This window comes from Bos taurus, chromosome 2, assembly GCF_002263795.3.
Source record: "Bos taurus isolate L1 Dominette 01449 registration number 42190680 breed Hereford chromosome 2, ARS-UCD2.0, whole genome shotgun sequence".
NCBI classification, from domain to species: domain Eukaryota; kingdom Metazoa; phylum Chordata; class Mammalia; order Artiodactyla; family Bovidae; genus Bos; species Bos taurus.
The window spans coordinates 5250903-5263087 of record NC_037329.1 but is presented as its reverse complement, the minus strand read 5'-3'; the positions used below and the strand labels follow the sequence as shown (position 1 = coordinate 5263087).

At 45.9% G+C, this 12185-nt stretch overlaps 1 protein-coding gene across 3 annotated transcripts in view; it reads right to left on the bottom strand.

Annotated features, from left to right (window-relative positions):
• Nucleotides 1–12185, bottom strand: part of ERCC3 (ERCC excision repair 3, TFIIH core complex helicase subunit) — a 30326-nt gene that overhangs the window by 15981 nt on the left and 2160 nt on the right. For all 3 annotated transcript variants that reach the window (XM_025000103.2, XM_015474411.3, NM_001045988.1), the window contains exons 4-10: nucleotides 10426–10475; nucleotides 9870–10005; nucleotides 9524–9688; nucleotides 8902–9106; nucleotides 7758–8072; nucleotides 2717–2901; nucleotides 372–574 (exon numbers count right to left, since the gene is read on the bottom strand). In XM_025000103.2, coding sequence (XP_024855871.1) covers nucleotides 372–574; nucleotides 2717–2901; nucleotides 7758–8072; nucleotides 8902–9106; nucleotides 9524–9688; nucleotides 9870–10005; nucleotides 10426–10475 — 1259 coding nt within the window. The remainder of the gene's footprint in view (nucleotides 1–371; nucleotides 575–2716; nucleotides 2902–7757; nucleotides 8073–8901; nucleotides 9107–9523; nucleotides 9689–9869; nucleotides 10006–10425; nucleotides 10476–12185) is intronic.

Genomic DNA, 12185 nt, shown 5'->3' with positions numbered 1-12185 from the left:
GGCCATACCTGGGATGCTGGTTCCGTCTGCCTTGCCTTCCCGGCCCCTAGTCCATGTGGTCTGATCGCATCTCCAGTCACAGTGCCACTCAGCCTGAAACTCCAGATGCCAACTAGTGCCCACCTTCGGAGCCCAGCTCCAAGGCAGCACTTGCTCTCTTGGCTCACAGTGACTAGGCCCTCTTTTCTGTACACACCAACCTCTGACTCTGACCACTGCTCCTCTGTCTCATATGGTCCCTGGGAACAGAAAACTAGGCCTTCAGATACTAACAAGTTCCTGAGAGCTTCGAGAAAAAAACAGTCTTCTGCACTCTCACGTGGGGAAGATACCTGGGCTTTTGAGGCCAACTCTAACTTTTCCATTCTTACTTGTTCAGTCGAATGGCATACTCCTTCAGAGCAAACACGTTGTCAGCAAAGACGATAATCTTGTCATTCCTCCTTTCATGAAACTTGATCAGAAACTGGCAAGCTCTGAATTTGTTGGGATTCATGGTGTACAGCAAGATCCGTTTCTTGGTTTTGATTGCCACATACTCCCGGTAAAACTCAGGAGACATTGGGCACCAAACCTGTGAAACGGGAAGAATTAGGGGTCAGTATGCAAGCTTAAGTACCACACAATTGAAAACTTTGGCAAATCAGCTTTAAAACAAACCAAGACAAAACCAATGGCATGTGAATTACATCTCAAAACTATTGTAAACACACACATTACAAAACAAAACCTGAAACCCAATGCCGAACCAAGACCCTCTTACATGTTAATAGCAACGATTTTAAAATGTATCGACAGCAGAGGTGGACTTGCTCTGTCCACCTTTGGACAGAGAACTGCACACACACTTGCCAGCTCTATGTGTTGGGCTAGCCTAGCAATGACATCCCAGTAACGATACAAGGGAACTCTTGAGGGCGGGGGAAATGCTCTAAAACTGGATTGGAGGACACAGCTGCACAACTCTTTACATTTACTAAAATCACAAAAATTATAAATCAACAGCATTTACTTACAATAGGTGAATGTTATGGAACATAAACTAGACCTTAATAAAGCTGTTAAAAAAAGCAACTTAGCAACCCCAATGTCTGTCAACATCACTAAGTCACGACCAACTCTTTTGCGACCTCATGGATTGTAGCTATCAGGCTCCTCTGTCCATGGGATTTCCCAGGCAAGGATGCTGGAGTGGGTTGCCATTTCCTCCTCCGGGGGATGTTCCCCACCCAGGGATTAAACCCACATCGCCTACACTGGCAGACGGATTCTTGACCACTGAGCCAACAGGGAAGCCCCTGTTAACATTAGAAAAGACTATTTTTACTGCTGTGTAATATTCCATTAGCTATCAAATTGTGGTATGTTTGTCCAGTGGAATATTACAGGGGAATTCAAAGTAATGAACTATAGCTATAAGAATAATCAAAAATAACGCATTATGCAAGGAATAAAAATATTAAGCAAAAATCAGAAACCATGCAAGAACATTTTTTTTTGTTACTTCTTTTTTTTTTTCTAATTTTATTTTATTTTTAAACTTTACATAATTGTATTAGTTTTGCCAAATATCAAAATGAATCCGCCACAAGAACATTTATTTATATATATATATATATATCTCCTGATTCTTTCTGCATATACATAAAGATTTTAAAGGGGCTTCCCAGGTAGCACAGTGGTAAAGAATCTGCCTGCCAATGCAGGAGATGTGGGTTCAATCCCTGAATTGAATAGATCCCCTAGAAAAGGAAACAGCAACCCACTCCAGTATTCTTGCCTGGAAAATCCCAAGAACGGAGGAGCCTGGCGGGCTACAGTCCATGGGGTCAAAAAGAGTCAGAAATGACTTAGCAACTAAACAAAGATTTTTAAAAAGCAAAGTTAAACAACAAATGTTTAGGGAATTGCACATAGGAAGTAAAATAACAAAGAAAAGCAAGAAAATGACAAACCTAAACTCCAAGACAGCAGCAGAGGGAGAGGAGATGCAATCAGACAGGAAGAGGCACCTCAAAGACTCCAGCAGTGCTGTGCATAACTTGGGTGCTCTTTATGAAGACGTACCCAGAGAGTAAGCAAGCGTCTCGATAGAGCAAGGCCACCTGCACAGCTGCCTCCTGCTCATCTTCACCCAGGAGGCCCATCTCTGCTCTTCCAGGACGCAGCCCACCCTACTCTAGCCACTAAGTGACGGTCATTTTAAAGTGCCAGAAAGGCCTTCTGTTGCTATTCCTTTGAACGTGTATTTTTAACACATACCTGTGCAGGTATTCATCACAGAACAATCCTGGGAAAATGTGTTCTTAGAAATTGAATGTTGGTCACATGTGCTGTCTGTGGGTGTCAAAACCAACAGACTCTGGCACTGGGGGTGGCTGGTGGCTGTTCCCACGGAACCAAGAATCCCTCTGGGGTGAAGGCGTGCAGGAGCACCCTGAGGTGCTCACTCCCAGAAGGGAGGACGAGGAGCCCAGCCCACCTGGATTAGCCTCCTGATTCGACCACCACCCGTGTGCCCCTGGACAAGCGACTGTCTGACACATCTGAGATGGCACATCGCCCACATCACAGGAGGGCTGAGGCTACTGCAAAGGCAGCAGAACCCTTGCTCAGGTCTTGACCCGCGTATCTGCCTGTGAGGAATTGACCTGACCCAGTTCCCCTCCGCAGGGCAGTGCCCGCCCTCAGGGACCATTAGGAAGAGGCCAGCTACCTCAGCACACTGGACTTTGGCGATGTAGCCACTGTTCTGTAGCTCCATCCAGTTGGCTTCATAGAGTTTCGGCCCAATCAAAAAGTTTAAGTCGACGATTTTGTCATCTTCCCGGACGAGGGTTGCGGTCAAACCCAGCTTGCAGTGCGCCTGCACAATGGTGAGCACCCGTCGGAACATCTTGGCTGGGGAAACAATTGGCACATTAACACCATCACTTTTTAAATGCTCTAAGTACCAAAGATAGCTTTGACCTAAGACTGGTCCAGGACACCACATGTCTAAGCCCTGGGTCACAGGATCACAGAAACCTGGCTCTAGTCATGAATGACTAGGTGAGAAAGCTTCAACTCCACTTTCAGACCTGCTCCAAAGAGGGGTGAAAGGGAGAACAGGAGGCAGTGACTCAGAGGAAGCCCCAGGCCAGGGAGCCCCAGCGCTCCCCTCACACAGCTAAGCTATCGGGCGGAGCATAAACAGCAATTGGAACCATGATCCAGGATATTAAAATGCCACTGAGCTCTGACTCACAAGGAATTTGTGCACCCTGAAGCTTGCTGACCAGAATGAATGCTTCAAACTCAGCCTCCAACTGAACTGCTACAAAGCAACTTCAAAGTTATTTACAGAAAATGTTTCTTTTTATCAATTTCCAATCCATCTGACCAAATACCCACCTTCTCTGTAAGGGTTTTTTTTCTTTTAGTTTATAGTTTTTGATTCCCAGGTGGTACTAGTGGTAAAGAACCTGCCTGCCAATGCAGCAGATCTACGATTCCCAGATTCTAACTTTGAGTCGGGAAGATCCCCTGGAGGAGGAAATGGCAACCCACTCCAATATTCTTGTTTGGAGAATTCCATGGATAGAGGAGCCTGGTGGGCTACAATGGGGTCACAAGAGTCGGACATGACTAAATGACTTAGTACACTGCACAATGAACTTTTCCTGAGGGTGGGCAAGTGAGCTTACCCTGTTTTATAAATGTTAACACAGCGGCAGACTGTGCCACCACCACGACCAGGTTACAAGCCGATCCACGACCCCAAAAGCTCCCCTATGCTCTGCCTTGTCACACCCCCCATCCTGCCCCAGCAACCACTGATCTGTTCTCTGTCACTACAGTTTTATATTTTCAAGAATGTCCTACTGAAGGCATCACGCACTCTTGCAGCCTCTTGGGACTGGCTGACTTCACTCAGCAAGATGCCTCTGGGCTTCCTTTCCACGGCTGAGAAGTATCCTATCGAATGACGTACCAGCTTGTCCATCCAGCCCCTCACTGACACGCATTTCCATGGTCAATATAGGTTTTGGAGACTACAACCAGGGCTGTTATAAACATGACAAGTTTTTGTGTGAACCTAAGTTTTCATTTCTCCATAACAGATGCCCATGGTGGGACTGCTGGCTCATATGGTGATTTTCTAATAAACTGCCAAACCTCCCCAGAGTGACTGTACATTTTGCAATTCCTCTGGCCATGCGTGACAGTTCCAGCTGCTCTGCACTCTTGTCAGTACTTGGTACTTTATATATATATATAGACATTCTCGATATATAGACATATATATATATAGACATTCTATATATATAGACATTCTAATAGGAGAAATATCAATAACCTCAGATATGCAGATGACACCACCCTTATGGCAAAAACTGAAGAACTAAAGAGCCTCTTGATGAAAGCGAAAGAGGAGAGGGAAAAAGTTGGCTTAAAGCTCAACATTCAGAAAACTAAGATCACAGCATCCGGTCCCATCACTTCACGGCAAATAGATGGGGAAACAGTGGAAACAGTGGCTGACTTTATCTTTCTGGGCTCCAAAATCACTGCAGATGGTGATTATATCCATGAAATTAAAAGAGGCTTATTCCTTGGAAGGAAATTTATGACCAACCTATTTGGAGAAGGCAATGGCACCCCACTCCGGTACTCTTGCCTAGAGAAATCCCATGGGTGGAGGAGCCTGGTAGGATGCAGTCCATGGGGTCACTAAGAGTCAGACACGACTGAGCGACTTCACTTTCAGTTTTCACTTTCCTGCATTGGAGAAGGAAATGGCAACCCACTCCAGTGTTCTTGCCTGGAGAATCCCAGGGACAGGGGAGCCTGGTGGGCTGCCGTCTCTGGGGTTGCACAAAGTCGGACATGACTAAAGCGACTTACCAGCAGCAGCAGCAGATAGCATATTAAAAAGCAGAGACATTATTTTGTCAACAAAGGTCCATCTAATCAAGGCTATGGTTTTTCCAGTAGTCATGTATGGATGTGAGAGTTGGACTGTGAAGAAAGCTGAGTGCCGAAGAACTGATGCTTTTGAACTGTGGTGTTGGAGAAGACTCTTGAGAGTCCCTTGGACCGCAAGGAGATCCAACCAGTCCATTCTGAAGGAGATCAGCCCTGGGTGTTCTTTGGAAGGAATGATGCTAAAGCTGAAACTCCAATACTTTGGCCACCTCATGCAAAGAGTTGACTCATTGGAAAAGACTCTGATGTTGGGAAAGATTGAGGGCAGAAGGAGAAGGGGATGACAGAGGATGAGATGGCTGGACAGCATCACCGACTCAATGCACATGAGTTTGGGTGGACTCTGGGAGGACTCCGGGAGTTGGTGATGGACAGGGAGGTCTGGCGTGCTGCGGTTCATGGGGTTGCAAAGAGTCAGACACGACTGAGCGACTGAACTGAATAGCTGTGTCTCTTGGATGAAGTCTATTCGTGTCTTTTGCCTGTTTTCTAACATTTTCTGCCATTGCCTGACTGTCTAAAGGCAATAAAATTAACATGACTAAAACCTACTCCTTGGAAGGAAAGTTATGACCAACCTAGATAGCATATTCAAAAGCAGAGACATTACTTTGCCAACAAAGGTCCGTCTAGTCAAGGCTATGGTTTTTCCAGTGATCATGTATGGATGTGAGAGTTGGACTGTGAAGAAAGCTGAATGCTGAAGAATTGATGCTTTTGAACTGTGGTGTTGGAGAAGACTCTTGAGAGTCCCTTGGACTGCAAGGAGATCCAACCAGTCCATCCTAAAGGAGATCAGTCCTGGGTGTTCTTTGGAAGGACTGATGCTAAAGCTGAAACTCCAATACTCTGGCCACCTCATGCGAAGAGTTGACTCATTGGAAAAGACTCTGATGCTGGGAGGGACTGGGGGCAGGAGGAGAAGGGGATGACAGAGGATGAGATGGCTGGATGGCATCACCAACTTGATGGATGTGAGTTTGAGTGAACTCTGGGAGTTGGTGATGGACAGGGAGGCCTGGCATGCTGTGATTCATGGGGTCGCAAAGAGTCGGACACTACTGAGCAACTGAACTGAACTGAAAGCCTACTCCCAATCTTCTCTCTCCAAACCTGCTCCTTCTAGAGCCTTCTCCACCTAATATCCACTCCTCTCTTCTGATGGCTCAAGCCAAAATCTGATAGTCACCCTTGATTTCTCTTTCAGAACCACATCTAACCTGTGCAGTTCATCTTCAAAGCATAACCAGAATCAGCTTACCTTCATTCTTACTGGTTCCAAGCCTTGTGTTGGGATTCCACAAACTAACATATCTAGATGCTCTCCACCCTTGCTTCCTGCAGTGTCTTCCCAGCACAGCAGCCGGGGTGAAATTTTTAGAATGTTAAGTCAGATCTTGTCACCCTTGGCTCAAATGTCTCAAAAGGCATCTCACCCAGAGTACAAGCTGAAGGTCTACCTTCAGGCCCTACAGGGTTGGCCCCAACACCTCTCTGAACTCAGTTTTGACTGCTCTCCCCCTCGACGCCCTCCGCTGCCACAGAACTACACTGCGGTCAGACCATGCAGGCACTACTTCCCCATCTCAGGACTGTGTCCTTCTGACCGAGAGACCCTCATCCCTACTTGGCTTGCTGTGAACATCTCATCTCTACTTGGCTTGCTGTGAACATCTCCCAGGCATCTTCAGACATCCAGAGAGGCTGGAGGAGTTCTCGTTACAGAGAAAACAAAAAGATGGAAAGGCCATCTTCACAATATTTTGAAAACACTATGTGAAAATGCCTCTGATTTCGTTTAATTCAGAGTCATCTCTAATTTCCTGGAGAAGGCAATGGCTACCCACTCCAGGACTCTCGCCTGGAAAATCCCATGGATGGAGGAGCCTGGTAGGCTGCAGTCCAGGGGGTCTCACAGAGTTGGACACGACTGCAGCGACTTAGCAGCAGCAGCAGCTCTAAATTCCACTTCTCAACTGATCAGAACTGTTAATTTGTTTTATCAAGAAAGGTTTGCCTGGTCTGCTACTCAGTAATAAAGGGAACACATCATCAGCACATGTCACAATGTGGATACATCATTATGTGAAGTGAAGGAAGTGAGACATAAGAAAATATATATGATTTTGTTAATATATTTCCAGAAAAGGCATGTATCCAGAAACAGAAAACAATTCAGTGATTTCCTGGGGCTAAGATGAAAAGCAGTGATGGTGAGTATAAGAAAGATGTTCTAAAACTGGATCATGGTGATGGCTGTATGAACGCCTTACTAAATTCAAGATTACTAAAAATCTTGAATCATATACTTAAAATGGATGGATTTATGGCTCATAAATTATATCAATATGGCTATTAAAAGCCATATTGTGATATGGCTGCCTGCAATACTTGGACAAGTACAACTTCTATAACATAATAAGGATCAATACTTTAGTCTTAAAAATAAAACAAACATTGCAAGAACTATTTTGTGCTCCTAGTATAGTTTTTGTGGGACTGTAAAAAAAGCGAGGGGAGGGGTTAAGGATAAGTGGATAAGTTGAGGTGCAAAAACAGTATCCCTTTCTAAATGACTACTCTGGGCCAGTGTAAGAAGACTGTCAGTGTGGACGCCCACCCACCACTAACCCCCACTCCGCACATGCTCATTACTTCACTGAAAGCTTCACCAAGAAAGTTTCTCTTGCAAGATGGATGTATTACACAGCAGCCCCTCTCTCAACCCAAGAACTGGAAAATTACTCTGTCCATACGGTGAGCAGCATCCCAGCTCTCAGCCTGCTTACCTGGTATGGTGTGTACTTCATCCAGGATCATGAGGCCCCATTCCTGAGTTTTGAGCCACTCCATCACCCGCTCAGCCTCCCAGGACCTTTTGGTGGTGTGACCCAGCATCGAGTAGGTGCTGATGGCAATGGAGCAGCCTATGGGCTTGTCCTTGGCATCGGAGGTAAAGCGGCAGATCTGGCTGTCGTCGATGGTGGACCACATCTTGAACTGGGCTTTCCACTGCTCCACAGACACGGCCGAGTTGCCCAGCACCAGACAGCGCTTCCTGACAGTACACGCGGCTGTCACGCCCACCAGGGACTTCCCAGCACCTACAAGACACCAAGGGCAACCCCCCCAAGCCGAGCTGAAATGAGGGACAGGGACAGACAAAAAGGCTCGCCGGCACACCAATCTGGCCCAAATTATTCGTAACGATCCTCACAGCGGACACTGTTGAGGCATTTTTTCTGCTCCAAACCTGTTTCCTTCTTTACAGAAAAGGAGGCATGCCCACTTCACACACAGATGTGAAAACTGAGAGACAAGTGCCAGGCCCTGTTAGAGCACCATATATGCACCTTGTTTAAATCTTAAAAAGCAACATTTGTCAAAACAAACTATGAATAAGAGACACCTCTACTATTGCCGTTTTAAAGATGGGAAAACTAAATCTAAGGTGCAACTTGCCCAAGACCCTGGGACAGCAGTGCTGCTAGGGTACAGTGTACCCAACACACGGACCACCTTCGGAGGGACTGAGTAAAAGATGGCTACTAAGATCACACAATCAACTGGGCTGAGCACTCAGGAATGTGGTAGTGTGAACACTGCTACTGGCAAAGACACAGGAAGGTGAAACTCCAGGGGCTTCTGAGTTCACCACCATCCACCATGAGAAGATCAAGATTAAAACTCAAGCTGTTCCTTTAAAAAGCAATTCTTCCTTAACCAGGGATGTGCTTCAAAGTAACCCATGGAGCTTAAAAAAAAAAAAGAAGGTGCAGGCCCCTTCCTGAGAGAGTGCACCTTCTAGAGTCTGGGGCAGGGCTCCAGCTGAATCTACTATGACTGCCAGCCTAGAACCTAGGCTAGACCAGACACGACTCAGGACAGATGCAGAGAGAGCAGCCCACCCACCTCCTTCACTCAGTCACTCACCACAAGGAAGGACAATGACCCCGGAGCGTGCGCGCCCGTTCCCAAACATCTTCCGCAAACTCTTCTCCTGATAAGGTCTAAGGACAGCTGTGGGCTTCAGGTCAATGTTGATATCAGGGTTGACAGAATCATTCCGAAAGTCGTATTCTGCCAACAGAGGGTACTCCAGGTGGATGCAACGTTTCTGGAGTTCTTCAATCATTTCCTGGAAAGTGAGCATGAAGGTTCATAATCTTGTTAACTCCAAAGCGTGCTCAGAAGCAACACATATCCTAAGACACCTAACAATAAAAAAACAAGTTAACCTAGACTTTTTGCCATTTCAGATCTTGCTTGATAACAACTGGGTTAAAGCATAGAAAAGGACCCCAAACTAAGGTAATGAACAAAATTAAATCCAATCAGCTACCAAAATGCCCCGCAGACACCATTTCTCACTGACCCACCAGTGGGAAGAATGGGACACTCAGATATAACTTGATCAGGAAGAATGATGCCACAGTACATTGGAGATAGACAGGGGTTCCTTCCTCTCACACAAACTATGGACAGTCCAGGCAGGGCCAGACCAGCTTCTGACATCCGCTTAGAGAAGCAAGCAGGAGGGATTATGTTCACTAACCTGCTTGACTTCAAAAGACACTGTCTGTGTCTCTTCTTCTTCCTCCTCATCCTTGTCCATTTGCTCATAAAAATCAAACAGGTCTGTGGGGATGTCAGATTTACCCTGTGGATCTGTCACTCGGGAAGTAGAGGGCCCACCGCTACCTTCAACACTCTTAGCAATCTGAAAGAGAAAGGCAGGATCTGGACTTGCACAAAACATTTAACCCTACTGCTACCAAGCAACAGTCAAAGCTGCAAGAAAGCTACAGGACTACTAGGCTGCAAATGCTGGACTAAAAGCACCTGAGGGCTAAAATCCTGGATGTGTCCAACCCCTGAGGGTGACCTAGGAGCCCACATACAGCAGACTTGCTTGTGAAAGTCTCGGTGATGAGCTCGGTGGCCTCCCCCTCAGAGTTCCTCAGGCGGCACTCCCGGATCACCGGATCCTGGAGAAGATGCTGGATGACATCAGGATGAGAACTTTCAACGAAGTATCTATAAAAGGGGAGGAAGCAGAAGCCTACTGACCAGGACAGAATTTGCAGAAGAGTCCATTTAGCATTCTTAAGATGGTCTGGGGATAGTGGCCTCCGGCTTCTCTCCACATCCACCCTTCCCCATCCCTTTGCCAAAGCTGAGTGATGAGCTACTGGTCATGATATAACACAGAAGGGTTGTTGGCAAAGCCCCACTTTGAAGACAAACTAGCAGGGATCTGAACCCCAGCTACACTGCTAGGAGAACACAGTGGTCAGTGAATGAACAGTTTTGGCCACACAGCTTCACTCATTCCCTTTAGCCCCTGACTCTGGGGAGTAGTTGTTAGTGCAGAGCACATTCCACAAACGTTAGCTTCCTGCCGCTGATACGCAGAGGGTGAAAACGCCTCGGTGGGCCTTTCACGGAGCCCCTTACCTGTTGTGCTTCAGGACCAGCTTGACTTTCCCATAGCTGACGGTACACAACTGCAAGGAGTGAGAACACCAGACAGGCAAAATCAGCCACATGCAGGGCACTCACAACATTACTGGACGCATTTTACTACCTATCAGCCAAGTAGAGGGTTCATTTTACTTTAGGAAAATCCAATGTGCCATCCTGAAGGGGTAGATCTGTCTAAATACAGCTTTTTCTACTAGCTTCTACTTTTTTTTTAAGCTTTACTTTATTTTTACCTTATTTTCAATTAAAAATAACTGCTTTACAATATTGTGGTGGTTTCTGCCATACAACAACATGAATCAGCCATAGGTATACATATGTTTAAATATTTCTACCAGTAAGGATGAGTAGAGATTAATGAACTAAGTATCTAACTCAAGCTACAGGTTAAAAAAACACCACTACTGACAAAAACCCAAAAGAAACAGAAGGACAAAAATTAAAGATAAAAGTGTAAAAATGATTTTGAAGAAATAAAACAAACAAACAGTAAAACTACTTCAAGTAAAATAAATCCAATAGAAATAATTTTTTTTCATTGAAAATAGCAGGAATTCGCTGGTGGTCCAGTGGTTAGAACCGGAGGCTCTCACTGCAGAGGGCCCAGGGTTAAAGTCCTGGTCAGGGAACTAAGATCCCACATGCCCGTGATGCAGGGGTGGGGTGGGGAAGTGAAAATAGATTAAATCAGTAGTTGATCTAGTCAAGAAAAGATAAGAATAAAATACAAAACCACTACAGAAAGTGGTAAGTGGAGATAAATTGTTCACTGCACACCTTTTGGTGCCTTTGTGTGCATGCTGAGTCCATTTCAGTCATGTGTCTTTGTGTAGCTTCTGCTTTTTGAGAGCAAAACCTCCCTCTTGTCTGGCTAATTCTGATGCACATACCTTAACCTATAAAATGCTGCTTTAAATCTTTCTGTTATTTTCCCTTTCTCTTTATTCTTCACTTCGAGAAGCCCCATCCTAATCCAGAGACTCATCCCACTGTACCAGAGCTACCCCCAACACAAAGCTACCCCCAAAGCTGGCAGAATATGTGTTCAGTAAGTGTGTGCTGCAAAAATTAAAACACAAAGCCTCCAGCCTCCTTGCCAAGATTCCCATTTCTTCAACTAGATGTAAGATTCTTAATGGTAGAAAATCCTCCCAAGTTCCCAACAATCTTTAGGATGGAATGAGCAGAGAAAATGTGGTGGCCACAAAATTTGCAACTCAGATCTCGGGCTGCTGCCTGCCTCCACTACTGCCCTCTAAATCCGCCCCTGCGCTAACCAATACCCGCATTCCTGCAGGCAGCTCCCAGCCAAGACTGAGAAGAGCCGGGGAACTGAAGCAGGCTCATTTTATAAGATGCAAGTCCCTCTCCCAAGGTACCCTTGCACATCACAAGAAAAGAAGTCTCTCCAGGGCTCCCACCAGCTTCTCTGAGATTGGCTTCATTTCTGTGCTGGGTTGGACGCCTGTGGTACTCATCTTCTGCCGCTCCAGACCTGGAATCCGAATCCAACTGCCTACTGACCAGCAGAAGGCAATGAAAGCTACCGTCCATCTCTTCTGAAGGGTATTCACCATCTCTCAGAACCCAAGCATGTTCTCAGAACCCAAGTGCTCATCACAGAGAGCTCTTTCCTCTTTCACGTATGAAGTCCTTTTTGACTCTGCCTAATGGAAGTTGTTGACTAGTGGTCTCCTGTCTCTCAGACTTAAGTGAAGTTTATCATCTGTACT